At 32.0% G+C, this 15,423-nt stretch overlaps 1 protein-coding gene across 11 annotated transcripts in view; it reads left to right on the top strand.

The window, feature by feature from the left end:
* LOC134706871 (5'-AMP-activated protein kinase subunit gamma-1-like) overlaps positions 1–15,423 on the top strand; it is a 170,114-nt gene that overhangs the window by 105,419 nt on the left and 49,272 nt on the right. Inside the window, exon 1 of one of the 11 annotated variants that reach the window (XM_063566197.1) lies at positions 12,562–12,727. The exons of the other annotated variants lie outside the window; for them this stretch is intronic. Coding sequence (XP_063422267.1) covers positions 12,635–12,727 — 93 coding nt within the window. The 5' untranslated portion in view covers positions 12,562–12,634. Of the gene's footprint in view, positions 1–12,561; positions 12,728–15,423 lie in introns of those variants that run through there. 11 annotated transcript variants of the gene reach the window in all.

Raw genomic sequence — 15,423 nt, 5'->3', positions numbered from 1 at the left:
ATCTATGAAAATTTGACACAAGGTTTATGACCACAAAAGAAAGGTTGGGATTGATTTTAGAAGTTTTGGTTTCAACAGTTTAGGAATTAGGGGCCAAAAAGGGCCCAAATAAGCATTATTCTTGGTTTTCGCACAATAACGTTAGTTTAAGTAAATAGAAATTAATGAAATTTAAACACAATGTGTATGACCACAAAAGGAAGGTTGGTATTGATTTTGGGAGTTTAGGTCCCAACAGTTTAGGAATTAGGGGCCAAAAAGGGACCCAAATAAGCATTTTTCTTGGTTTTCGCACCATAACGTTAGTATAAGTAAAAAGAAATCTATGAAATTTAAACACAAGGTTTATGACCATAAAAGGAAGGTTGGTATTGATTTTAGGAGTTTTGGTCCCAACAGTTTAGGAATAAGGGGCCCAAAGGGTCCAAAATTAAACTTTGTTTGATTTCATCAAAATTGAATAATTGGGGTTCTTTGATATGCCGAATCTAACTGTGGATGTAGATTCTTAACTTTTGGTCCCGTTTTCAAATTGGTCTACATTAAGGTCCAAAGGGTCCAAAATTAAACTTAGTTTGATTTTGACAAAAAATGAATCGGTTGGGTTCTTTGATATGCTGAATCTAAAAATGTACTTAGATTCTTGATTATTGGCCCAGTTTTCAAGTTGGTCCAAATCCGGGTCCAAAATTAAACTTTGTTCGATTTCATCAAAAATTGAATAAATGGGGTTCTTTGATATGCCAAATCTAATTGTGTATGTAGATTTTCATTTTTGGTCCTGTTTTCATATTGGTCTACATTAAAGTCCAAAGGGTCCAAAATTAAACTTAGTTTGATTTTAACAAAAATTGAAATCTTGGGGTTCTTTGATATGCTGAATCCAAACATGTACTTAGATTTTTGATTATGGGCCCAGTTTTCAAGTTGGTCCAAATCAGGTTCTAAAATTATTATATTAAGTATTGTGCAATAGCAAGTCTTTTCAATTGCACAGTATTGCACAATGGCAAGAAATATCTAATTGCACAATATTGTGAAATAGCAATTTTTTTTTTTAATTAGAGTTATCTTTCTTTGTCCAGAATAGTAAGCAAGAAATATCTAATTGCACAATATTGTGCAATAGCAAGATTTTTTTTTAATTGGAGTTATCTTTCTTTGTCCAGAATCAACTTAAATCTTTGTTATATATAATACACAATGTATATTCACTTTTTACTACCAACTGATAAATTAAAATAATCTTTACCATTCAGTGATAACAAGCAGTTTTTTTTACATCTTAATATTTTATGATGTATTTAAATGAGTAGTTATTGTTGCAAACTCCATTAGAATATTTTAATTGAGATTAGTTTTGGAATAAGGGAAAGGGGGATGTGATTAAAAAAATTGGGTTCAATTTTTCTCATTTTAAATTTCATAAATAAAAAGAAAATTTCTTCAAACATTTTTTTGAGAGGATTAATATTCAACAGCATAGTGAATTGCTCTAAGAGAAAACAAAAATTTTAAGTTCATTAGAACACATTCATTCTGTGTCAGAAACCTATGCTGTGTCAACTATTTAATCACAATCTAAATTTAGAGCTGAATCCAGCTTGAATGTTGTGTCCATACTTGCCCCAACCGTTCAGGGTTCAACCTCTGCGGTCGTATAAAGCTACGCCCTGCGGAGCATCTGGTTTAATGATGTGGCAATATCATTATCTGAAGACAATAACTACAGAAAAAGTGTATGGATCTCTATGTAATTGTTATCACAAGGTTCCATACCTCACAAGGAGGGTTTGGATCAAGTGGTTATGGCCCAAAACCTTTTAGAAATAAGGGACAAAAAACATGGATTTTCTGGTTTATAGACATTTACTTGAGAACATGTCTGGATATCTATGATATTGTCCTACAAGGTTTTATACCAAAACATAAAATATTGGGATTGAATTTGCAATTTTGGGCCCTACCTGTTTGGAAATAAAGTGCAAACAAGGGCATAAACAATACTTTTCTATAACTTTGCAAACTTTGCTTATATCTTCACAAAATTTTCAACAGGGTTTAATCTAAGTCTAAATTGTTTAATGTCTAAAGGTTCTAAATGAAGCTTTGTTTGATTTCATTAAAAAATCAAATTGTCAGGTTCTTTGTATGCTGAAATCTGAGTTAAGTGTAATTAGATTTTGGATTTTGGACTCCTTCATTGAATTGGTCCACTTTGGGTTCTTGGGGTCCAAAATGAAACCTTTGTGTTTGGTTGCATCATAAATTGAAGTAGTGGGGTTCTGATAAATGCTGAAGCTTACCATGAATATAGATTTTTGATTTTGGGCCCCATTTTCAATTTGGTCTACATTATGGTTCAAGGGTTTAAAATTAAACTGTGTTTGATCTCAAAAAAAATTGAATTCTTGTGGTTCTTTGCCATTCTGGTTCTGACAATGTTTTTAGATATTTTTGGCCCAGTTTTCAAATATTTAATCACAAGCCAAATTCAGAGCTGTATCAAGCTTGAGTGTTGTGTCCAACTATGTTATTACTCTAGAATAATGAAGTTTTGCTGTACCTGTAGAAAATATATTCAAAACAGGATAGCACATTCTGGATTTTACAATAACAATTTTCATTAACTGCAAACACTCTAAATACTTTAATTTTGTCTTAATGATAGTTGTTTTTTGTGCTACATGCTAATCTGAAGAGTCAAGCAGTTTCTAACTGATTTTGACATTTTGTTCTTATGTTGTACCATTACACCACCACTGTCCCACTCAGATTAGGGAGATGATTGAGCTGCTACATTCATGTCCCTGTATAAGCCTGTAATTCAGAGGTTGTCATTAGTTGCTGTTTGCCATATTTGTTTTTTGTTTATTGTTGTGTCAGTTTGTTATTTCATTTGCATTTTTGTCGAGCCTGCAACTTTTGTTGCAGAAAGCTCGACATAGGGATAGTGATCCGGTGGCGGCTACGGCGGCGGCATTTGCTAACTTTCTAAAAGCTTTATGTTTTAGAAGGTGGAAGACCTGGATACTTCATTCTTTGTATATAGATGCCTCATGTTACAAAGTTTCTGTCAGTGACATGTTAAATTTCCTTGACCTCATATTCATGGTTCAATGACCACTTGAAAAAAAAGTTCAGATTTTTTGTAATGTTGAATTCTCTCTTATTATAAGTAATAGGATAATTATATTTGGTATGTGCGTACCTTGCAAGGTCCTCATGCCCGTCAGACAGTTTTCACTTGACCTGGACCTCATTTCATGGATCAGTGAACAAGGTTAAGTTTTGGTGGTCAAGTCCATATCTCAGATACTATAAGCAATAGGTCTAGTATATTCAGTGTATGGAAGGACTGTAAGGTGTACATGTCCAACTGGCAGGTGTCATCTGACCGTGACCTCATTTTCATGGTTCAGTGGTTATAGTTAAGTTTTTGTGTTTTGGTCTGTTTTTCTCATACTTTATTTATGCAATAGGTCCACTATATGTGTTGTATGGAATGATTGTAAGGTGTACATGTCTAGCGGGCAAATGTCATCTGACCTTGACCTCATTTTCACGGTTCATTGCTCAGTGTTTAGTTTTTGTGTTTTGGTCTATTTTTCTTAAACTATAAGTAACTATATTTGTTGTATGGAAGCATTGTTAGCTGAACACGTCTGCCTGGCATGGGTCATCTGACCTTGACCTCATTTTCATGGTTCATTGCTCTTTGTGCAGTTATCTTGGTTAATGTTAAGTTTATGTGACAGTTTTTAATAAAGCTTTATACTTAGGACTATCAACATAATATCAATGATTAGTAAAGAAGGCGAAATATTTCAGTGTGTGCACTCTTGTTTCACAATTTTGTCATGTCAAGGCCTTTTATAGTAAAGTTAAAGTTCATTCTTGAAGGCCATATGTTGAACTATAGTCATGATAGTTTCATTAATCAACAGAATTGATAGTTGTCTCAATTACGAAGCATACCACATCTTCTTCTTTTAAAATGTCCACAATCATGTATTCTTTTCTGAACTTTATGAACTCAGATGGAATCAGAGCAATGAGTCAAAAGTGTTTATAACCCAAACAATTAAAATCCCTTGTTAATGATGGTCTGTCTTAAAAATCTGTTGATCTGTTGGCACTTATTTCTGTCTCAATATGTAAATGTTTTTGTTGATTATAGATATTGCTGGGTCATAAGGTAAGATGCTAAAAATAGTAATGGAAATGTACTTTTGTCAGATATAGGAAATCCAACATAGAATTTATTGGATTTTGTTTACAATTAATGATTAATTTAGCCTTCCTTTTTTTGGTGTAAATAAGTCAATGATTTTTTTTCTAAATTTGAAGTTTCAATTTACTTAATATAGAATGCATAAAATTCCTTCCTTAATTTTCTTTGTCAAAGAAAACATGTTTACTGTAGAGGTCAAGGTTGAATTGCATTGTAGCTAGAGAAAATGTTTATATCCATAAAATTGTTTTTGAAGGTAATGAGTTATTTAGATAGTGCTAGAAGAATAACAAAACAGCTAGTAATTGTGGTGTTGAGCCTCTGTGCATCAGTAGACTGCTGTGGCTACTGAGATTTACCATCATGAATGACATTGGTGTTGATTGGGTTGAAACTTGTACAGAAATAGCAAATTTTGTGTATTTGCTTCTTTCAGTATGGAAGAGAAAATATCATGTTTCTTTTAATTCATATTGAAATAACATGAGGGTTGAAATTAAATTGATGCACTTTTAAAGTTGTTTAGTTTGTATTCTTTGTGATTTCAATGAAATATCATTTTCCTGAGTGCCTAAAAGTTATATCATTTGTCTTTTATAGAAATTGATTGTGTCTTTTCCATTAGTTTAAAAAGATTAGAGCAAACATCTACCAATCATTGAAGTGTTTGGTTTTGGTGTGATAAAGCCTTTACCTTAAGTGTACATAGAGCAAACATTTATAAGTCACTGTATTCTTTGGACTAGGTGTGTTATAGCCCTTACCCTTGGTTTGCATATAGCAAACACCTATCAACCATTGTATTGATGAGGTCCTGTCTCATTATCTTGTCCAACAATTCTCATTTTGTGTTGTTTGGTTTGAGTCTATTTATCTGCACAAAATTCATTCTTAGCTCATAGATATTATTAGCAACTTTATTTGATTTTTTTCTGTTCAGCAGTAATGTTCTACTTGAATATGGCCAAATTAAGTACCTTGAGGCCTTATTGTATTCTTAGAGCTATAATCTGACAAAATAATGAAAAAAATCATAATTCCAATGCTTCAAGTAATTTATTGATACATCCCAGGATGATATAGATTTAAAATCCATGCAGATTTTCTAAGGTAACTTGCATGCACCCACCTTTTTATCAAACACTGCAAATCATTGCACACCTTTGTCTGTCAAGTTAGGTACATTGTAAAACAGTGCCAATATTCCCAAGTGGTATAGATGGTTCGTAGCCAAAGATTTATAGTCCTCTAATTTACAAATATTCATGTCATAATTATTTCTATGCAGATTGGTAAAAAAATATGTTACCCACCATGATTCAAGGTTTCGAAATGGTAAAGGTTCCATAGTAGGGTGTTTATTTGTTTACCTCTCAGTTTGTGTCACATGCCAATTTCAGATTTGCTAAATACATTAAAATGATACTAATGTAGTCTGACTCAGACCATATGGGTATTTGCATAGTACATATATCTCTCCAGGTACTTCTGCTTCCTCCATCAATAAAAATTGGCCTCCACAATAGCTCAAAAATGATGCTTAAAAGTGGCGTTAAAACACCAAAAATCATATCAAAATCATATATTTCTATGGGACAAAATTGGTCAAAGGGAGATAATTCAAGATATTTTTACCTACTCTGAGTAACTTAAATACATGTACTGAGAAATGTATAGTTCTTTTTCATTGTGGTAACTTTAGTGTGCAGATTAAGACTGTGCACATGATTACTTATGTCTACAGTGACGAGTTAGTATAAAGGCACACCAGTATGAAAGTTACTTTAATTTTTCATTTTTATTTGATAGATGTTGTTGATATTGAACCTGAAATAAACTGTTTCCTAGCAAATTTATCTGTCCAATTTGATTTTTTTCTGCAAATCTGTCCAATTATTTAATAATCTAAACAATTTGACCCAATTTTTGTATTATTACAAATATTTAGGTCAAATTTAATGACAGTCATTTATATCTTTGCAGATCACATGTTAAAAATATTATAATTAATTAATGTGTTTATTACTCTCGGGGAGTGATTGATATCGATTTCTTCTTCTTTCACTTGAAATTAATTTGAGGCCAGTTAAACTAAATTTCTGGGTTTTTTTTTCTAAAAGGACAAAAGATTATCTGTGTATTGCATATCCTGCAATAGTCACTCTCCTACTGTCAGCTTCACCCATTCCAAAATTTTAGTCATTTTTTTCTGGAATAGCCCTTACATGATTACTTACAACTGTTTAGAGACAGGGACAGTTGCTCAATTTCAAGAGAATGTCCTTCTTGGTATTTGCCAGTCTTTTCTAAGATGACAAGTATTTAAGGGCATACGATACATTTTTATACGACCGCAAATTTTGAAAAAATTTTCGTCGTATATTGCTATCACGTTGGCGTCGTCGTCGTCGTCCGAATACTTTTAGTTTTCGCACTCTAACTTTAGTAAAAGTGAATAGAAATCTATGAAATGTTAACACAAGGTTTATGACCATAAAAGAAAGGCTGGTATTGATTTTGGGAGTTTTGGTCCCAACATTTTAGGAATTAGGGGCCAAAAAGGGCCCAAATAAGCATTTTCTTGGTTTTCGCACTATAACTTTAGTTTAAGTTAATAGAAATCTATGAAATTTTGACACAAGGTTTATGACCACAAAAGAAAGGTTGGGATTGATTTTGGGAGTTTAGATTTCAACAGTTTAGGAATTAGGGGCCAAAAAAGGGCCCAAATAAGCATTATTCTTGGTTTTCGCACAATAACTTTAGTTAAAGTAAATAGAAATCAATGAAATTTAAACACAATGTTTATGACCACAAAAGGAAGGTTGGTATTGATTTTGGGAGTTTCGGTCCCAACAGTTTAGGAATTAGGGGCCAAAAAGGGACCCAAATAAGCATTTTTCTTGGTTTTCGCACCATAGCTTTAGTATAAGTAAATAGAAATCTATGAAATTTAAACACAAGGTTTAAGACTATTAAAGGAAGGTTGGTATTGATTTTGGGAGTTTTGGTCCCAACAGTTAAGGAAAAAGGGGCCCAAAGGGTCCAAAATTAAATTTTGTTTGATTTCATCAAAATTGAATAATTGGGGTTCTTTAATATGCCGAATCTAACTGTGTATGTAGATTCTTAATTTTTGGTCCCGTTTTCAAATTGGTCTACATTAAGGTCCAAAGGGTCCAAAATTAAACTTAGTTTGATTTTAACAAAAATTGAAACCTTTGGGTTCTTTGATATGCTGAATCTAAAAATGTACTTAGATTTTTGATTATTGGCCCAGTTTTCAAGTTGGCCCAAATTGAGGTCCAAAATTAAACATTGTTTGATTTCATCAAAAATTGAATAATTGGGGTTCTTTGATATGCCAAATCTAACTGTGTATGTAGATTCTTAATTTTTGGTCCAGTTTTAAAATTGGTCTAAATTAAAGTGCAAAGGGTCCAAAATTAAACTAAGTTTGATTTTAACAAAAATTAAATTCTTGGGCCTCTTTGATATGCTGAATCTAAACATGTACTTAGATTTTTTATTATGGGCCCAGTTTTCAAGTTGGTCCAAATTAGGATCTAAAATTATTATATTAAGTATTGTGCAATAGCAAGTCTTTTCAATTGCACAGTATTGTGCAATGGCAAGAAATATCTAATTTCACAATATTGTGAAATAGCAAATTTTTTTTTAATTAAGAGTTATCTTTCTTTGTCCAGTATAGTAAGCAAGAAATATCTGCAAGAATTTTTTTTAATTGGAGTTATCTTTCTTTGTCCAGAATCAACTTAAATCTTTGTTATATACAATATACAATGTATATTAACTTTTTACTACCAACTGATAAATTTAAATAATCTTTACTATTCAGTGATAACAAGCAGTTTTTTTACATCTTAATATTTTATGATGTATTTAAATGAGTAGTAATTGTTGCAAACTCCATTAGAATATTTTAATTGAAATTAGTTTTGGAATAAGGGAAAGTGGGATGTGATTAAAAAATTGGGTTCAATTTTTCTCATTTGAAATTTCATAAATAAAAAGAAAATTTCTTCAAACATTATTTTGAGAGGATTAATATTGAACAGCATAGTGAATTGCTCTAAGAGAAAACAAAAATTTTAAGTTCATTAGAACACATTCATTCTGTGTCAGAAACCTATGCTGTGTCAACTATTTAATCACAATCCAAATTTAGAGCTGAATCCAGCTTGAATGTTGTGTCCATACTTGCCCCAACCGTTCAGGGTTCAACCTCTGCGGTCGTATAAAGCTACGCCCTGCGGAGCATCTGGTTGATCCTGTATTTACAAGTTCATGAAAATTTGCATATAGGCTATTTTTTACCTGATTAAATCAAATATGTAATAAAAAATATACCTTCATGTGCTACTTTTTGAGTAAAATGAGGTCGAAATTTTGTATATTTGCTCGAAATTCAGATTTGTGGCCGTAATTTCTTTTTCGAAAGAAAGACATAACTTTTTTGTTATAAAAGATAAACACAATTTGTTTTTTGTTAAATAATCGGTAATTTCTGTATTTTATAAATATCCTAAAAAATATGCAATTTTTTATTCAGAAATAACTCATATTTATCAAATGTTCATGAATTGAGGAAAAAACGTCATTTTTTACTGCATGTTTATCAAAATTAAAAAAAATCCTCTATTTACAGCTTTTTAAATTTTGGGTCACATAATCTCCCTGCAAAATGAAACAAAATGCCGTTTTGAAAAATAGGGGTCCATTAACTCATTTTCAAATTAAATCAGTTTGAATGATAAAAATCAGTCGAAAAATGCATCTTTTCCCGATATGTCACAGTTTGACGTCGCGAAAATAACAAATTACGTTAGCAATGTCATTACCTTCCCTGTAACTGTATCGTATGCCCTTAACATGACAACACTGATCTTATGCATGGTTTACAGATGTACTTTATCACTGTCAGTGTTACCTTAGATTTACCTCTAATTAAGGTCTCTTTTGTTGAAAATGAAAATGAAGAAAATTCATAAATGATTAATCTGTATGCAGATATAAAATGTCTGTTATATATTGAACATTGATTAGTGTCATCTGGTGTGTTGATAGTTCCAACCTGTTAATTGAGAAATACATGCAATGTTTTTACCAATGAGAAAATGTGACATGAGGACCATTTCAATAACTAAACCACTCATTTTAAATTTTGAGCAATACTTCTACAGTTATTAGGTGTTAAGTCTTCAAACCTCTGAAGTATGAGTTTTCCCTCTGAGGAAAAATTTTAGTGGCTTAAACATTGTTATTTTGTCTTATTTCACTTAATTTTCTTTGATATTTTATTTCATAGGATAATTTGAATTGCAAAGTGGAAGATTTTGCCTCCCTATTAAGTGAACTGAAAACTATAGGATGTTGACACTTTTACAATTATTATTTGTTGTCTAAGAATTGTTACAAATAGACTAATATGTTTGCCAACATTAAGCTATCAGCCTTGAACTGATATTAAACAAAGAACAAATCACAGTAGCTGTCTTTCCTTATCTGATCCTAGCATATTAGATATAAGTTTATCATGCTGTTCCAACCTTACACAAATAGTGTTACTTTCTGAAGCCTGGTCATTGTGGAATTGGTCAGAGATATACATCATATGGATAGTAACTGGTTATAAGATTGCTTCTTAGTGGGCATCAGGTGATAATACTGTGAAAGTACTTTTATTCGTGGGGTACCAATTTTCATGGTTTTCGTGGATGACTTTATCCACAAATTTAAGTGTCCAATGAAATAAAACAACCATTGTCCAAATCAAGACATGGAAAGATCCCCATGAAGGTTTGACTACTGATATGATCTTGAGAATATATTGAATAACCTCGAATCTGAGAATACGTTAATAGCAGTCACAGAACTACAACTGCATGCAGGATTATACCCATTTAATCTTTAATAACCTAAACTGTACAACTTTTGATCTTTTAATTCTCATAAAAAAAAAAATGTTTTCGATGAAAGTCAGATTTCTGGTATTGATATGCTAGTATGATAAAGTGTTCATTTTATATCCTCATAGTTCTCGTTCATATCGAAAATAATAGTTTCATGCTGGGCTTGATTTTGATAATAATTATTTGACAATTCAAGATACGTTAATGATACTGATCTCTTTTATAGGTCACATGTTTATGGCCTAATTAACACCTTTGATGGTCCTTAATCTGTTGATCACGTTATCTTGGGTTAATTAGTGTTGTCACTAGGATTTACAAAGGTCAATGTTAACCATGCAATTTCCTTCAATCCAGACTATTTGTAACCTTCGTTTTCTAAAGGCATTAATTTTTCAATTTTTTTCTTTAGAAAACTAAAATCCACGAATTTAAAACCCCACGAACATGTAAATATTGCTCAAACCACGAAAATTGATACCCACGAATTAAAGTACTTTCACAGTAAGCAGATTAAAACTGGATAAGGTTCTAAAATGTACATTGCTCATGCTTAGATTGTTGAGATATATTGGCTTTGCTATTATAATTAGTCTGGTCTGTTTACCTCACCTAGCTGGTCATCTAACAACTTTTTTATGGTATTATTTTCCTGATAAGATGTAATGGACATTTTAAAGATAAGATTCTTACATTATCTGAATGGTTTGAATGTTTTGATGACCTGAGTTTATTTTTTATGGCTTTGAAGCAAATAAATGGAGTTATAATTAGACTTCTTTCATCCTGTTTATATATGTTGGTAATTGTTTGGGTAATTATACTGTTGATTTAAGTGCCTGGTGATGAAATATTCTTAACAATATGGGCAACCTGGAGGATTTTATGTATTGGCTCAATCAATCAACTTCAAAAAGTAAGTCTGCTCAGGTACATACCATTGTGTATAGATTCATGTAAAAATCAGAAAAAAACACCTTACTTTAGTGGCTTCTGTACACCTGAATTTCATAAACAATTACAGTGCAAGGGATTACAGTCCTATTGCTACAGTTCCCTTGTTGCAATAGATATATCGACATACAAACTCCCAAAATCCATGTAGAAGATAAAGGTTATAGAATCTCTTCAGAATATTTCTTTATTGGTTGCATGACAAATGACTAAGCCAGTTTTGTTGAGGATAATATCTGTGTATAATTCATGAAGTTTAATGACTCAGCTTTATTCTGAAGACAGAAACAATATAATATTTAATGGTTTCATTCTGAAGACAAAAACAATATAATATTTAATTTGAAAGACGGATTGATCATGCAGGAAAAGGAATATATACCAGATTTTAAGTGAACATTTAATTTTTTTGTTTTGCTTAAAACTCTTTTAAAAGTTGTTCTGAGATGTATTCTGGAGCATCAGTGGAATATGACTTGATTTTGTGCTTCAATAGATACAAATGAACCATAAGTGAATAAACAGTATCATTTATTCTCATATTGCCAAAAAAATCTCATTGGCCAAGACACTCCTACAAATTTCATTGGCAGTTAAGTAATTTTTTTAATGCATTGTTTATAATACCTGAATCTTTACAAACATTATTAGTAACTTCTGAACTTTCTGTATACAAAGGTAATGAAATATCAGCAATTTTCTAGGATTTATCAATGTTAAATTTATTTACCTGAAAGGATAATTAATTAAGGTAATAAATTCTTACCTTTGTTTTATTACCCATCACCTGTTACTGGTCGTACACCTTTTTGATGACATACATGTAACATGAAGGTAAAAAGAATGGACACGAAAATTACTTGTAATTGAGGAATTTCAAGGAAAGTTTTTTGTGATAAATGATTTGTTATGAAGAATACTGATTGCATACAGGATAATGGTGTCTTTTGTGATGGAAAACAATTGTGATTGTGTTTTTTTGTTAAATAATGTCTTATTGGATAAAAACAACAAACGGAATCAGTATGTTAGGCATGCATATCAAACCGTTATAATAGGCTGTGATTTGTTATTCTGACATCTGACCATAATGATATGGGTTTGTGTTTTGGAATAAGTTTTTAAGATGATAAAAATAATATTCAGTTTGCCTTAAATTTAGATTTGGACTAAATCTGATGAAGCCTTTATTTTCGTTATTTTTTATAGAGTAGGTGTGACTTCATTTTTCACAGACAAACATTGTTTGATGACAAATGACTTACAACAATGTCATTGGAACTTTTGTGTAGGTAAAGTAAAGGTGAAAAACATTGGTTAATTAGCATGGAAATAGCATACTTTTATTGACATCCTAAGGGAACTTTTTGTGCAAATTTAATCAGTGGGAAATGCTACCTGGATTATCTTTATTGCTAATAACTGATGAAGATCAATTGAATAAATACATGTAGTATGAGACCTAGATTAGCATGGTGTTCCATGAAGGTTTCAAGTTGTTGTGAGGTGTGAAATGTCTGGATTGTATGTGTATTGTCTCAAAGCACAGCAAGAAAAAATCTGGATGTCTGATGTAAATGAAAGGGACCCTATTGAGGAAGGGAAGGTAAGGTAGAAAATTTAGAATTTACGAAGGAAAGAAAGATGTTGGTGTGGTTGAGGTGACCGAGAGCCTTTATTTAGAAGCATGTCTTATTTATAAAAACCTCTTAAGTGACAATATAAAAATTAGAAGATATGGTATGATTGCCAATGAGGCAAATATATTCACTGAAGTTTAAACAGCATAATTGTAAGCAATTAAAGGTCACCCTCAAAAATGAGAAAAATCCATTATTCTATAGTGAGTGAGCCATAAAAGGCTCTGACATTAAAAATTTGAAATACCCAACGAGACAACTTAAGAGTTTAAGTTGAAAAGCACAAATATGACGGACATGAACCATCATACAACAACAACCACTGAATAATACAGGCTCCTGAATTGACTAACAGTCACAAAGCGCCAAGCCAATATAAGAGTACTCGCAGTTACTGAAAACTAGTTCAAAGCCAATTACGACTCATAAATCAATCTTGTTGTTACAAGTATAATATAATTGACATGTTTTTACAGCTATACTTAGCAGTTTTCTCACTTTATCATACCTGAGTCTTAGATCTTTTTAACTGGGTATTATAAAGACAGCTGCAACAAGCAATTTACATTAACATTCATGGAAACACTTTGGCATGGTTTCTGTTTTGCCCCCAACAAATAAGACTAGCTGCTGTTTTCAGCAGCAGTTGTGGTGTGTGGACAATTTGTTTGTGATAACCGTAGGTAATTTAAGGGTACCAGTAGTTGGAGGTCTATTATATTTGGTGTGCAGCTGTTTTTGCATTGGTGTATCTCATTTCCAGGGAAATTATTTGGCCCTGCCCCCACAGTCTTGGTCTGTGAATATTTTTCTTTGTTTTGATAGTAAAATTTGTGATTTAATAGGTCAATGATATTTAATATTTAAATATATCTTGATTTGTCCCATGAAATTGCATGAACAAAACCGGCTATTTCTTTTTACATAGTAGACAGTAATCAGAAAAGAAAAAAGAAACACATCTCAATTAAATCCGATTGTTAGTGTTCATAAGTACATACTACGTATGAGTTGGTTTTTGTCGAGCCTGCAACTTTTGTTGCAGAAAGCTTGACATAGGAATAGTGCTACGGGGGCGACGGTGTCAGCTCACTTCTTAAAAGCTATATATTTTAGAAGGTGGAATACCTGGATGCTTCATACTTTGTTTATAGATGCCACATATTACAAAGTTTCCGTCAGTCACATGTCCATTGCCATGGACCTCATTTTCATGGTTCAGTGACCACTTGAAAAAAAAGTCCAGATTTTTTGTTATGTTGATATATCTCTTACTATAAGTAATAGGATAATTATATTTGATATGTGCTGCCTTGCAAGGTCCTCATGCCCATCAGACAGTTTTCACTTGACCTCGACCTCATTTCATGGATCAGTGATCAAGGTTAAGTTTTGGTAGTCAATTCCATATCTCAGATACTATAAGCAATAGGTCTAGTATATTCGGTGTATGGAAGGACTGTAAGGTGTCCAACTGGCAGGTGTCATCCGACCTTGACCTCATTTTCATGGTTCAGTGGTTATAGTAAAGTTTGTGTGTTTTGGTCTGTTTTTCTCATACGTCATGCAATAGGTTTACTATATTTGTTGTATTGAATGATTATAAGGTGTACATGTCTAGCGGGCAGATGTCATCTGACCTTGACCTCATTTTCATGGTTCAGTGGTGAAAGTTAAGTTTTTGAGTTTTTGGTCTTTTTGTCTAATACTATATGTCATAGGTCAACTACATTTGGTGTATGAAAATATTTTATGATCTATTTGTCAGTCGTGCAGGTTGTATTTGACCATGACCTGGTTTTCACGGTTCATTGCTCAGTGTTAAGTTTTTGTGTTTTGGTCTATTTTTTTTAAACCATAAGCAATAGGTCAACTATATTTGTTGTATGGAAGCATTGATAGCTGTACATGTCTGCCTGGCCTGGTTCATCTCACCTTGACCTCATTTTCATGGTTGATCAATGGTTATTTTTCTTGGTTAATGTTAAGTTTATGTGACAGTCGTAAAAACATGAATAAAGCTTTATATTTAAGAGTATCAACATAATATTAATGATTAGTAAGGAAGGCCAGACATTTCAGTGTGTGTACTCTTGTTTAAATCAAGGTGGTTGGTTAGGTTTATCTTTTATCTGTCTCATACTGGTAGTATGCTATACCCTTGACCTTTTCGTCTTGACACCAATAGCAAGATCTGTGATCTTATAAACCAGATTGTCCTTGATCATTCCTTTGAAGAAGGTTATTTTATTAGAATTGATGAATATTGTCTTGAGCAACCTTGTGTAAAATATTCTTTGGAATGTTCACAAAGTTCATGCATAACCTTTTATTGTATAGCAGAGCTTAAAAACCTGTTTATAACACATTTTTGACTCTGATCATGACGTCAATGATTTGATGGTATGTTTGTACAGCTAACTGTTCTTCCATTCTGTGGTAAATATTAAATTGCTATAAAATCATTTGAATTAACACATAACATTTGACAGACACAGCTATAGTTGGATTTTTGGATTACATAATCTGTTTTTAGCTTTATTTAAAAAAAAAATTGTTTGCTTTGATAAAGGGATTGTCATGAAAAAAAATGTGGTTATTTAAACAGGTATAAGGGAGACAACTTAAGTATTATCTCAGTTTAATATCTTTGAGAAAGCAG

This window comes from Mytilus trossulus, chromosome 2, assembly GCF_036588685.1.
Source record: "Mytilus trossulus isolate FHL-02 chromosome 2, PNRI_Mtr1.1.1.hap1, whole genome shotgun sequence".
Lineage (NCBI taxonomy): Eukaryota > Metazoa > Mollusca > Bivalvia > Mytilida > Mytilidae > Mytilus > Mytilus trossulus.
The sequence above is the reverse complement of the archived record's forward strand: the minus strand, read 5'-3'. Positions and strand labels throughout refer to the sequence as shown.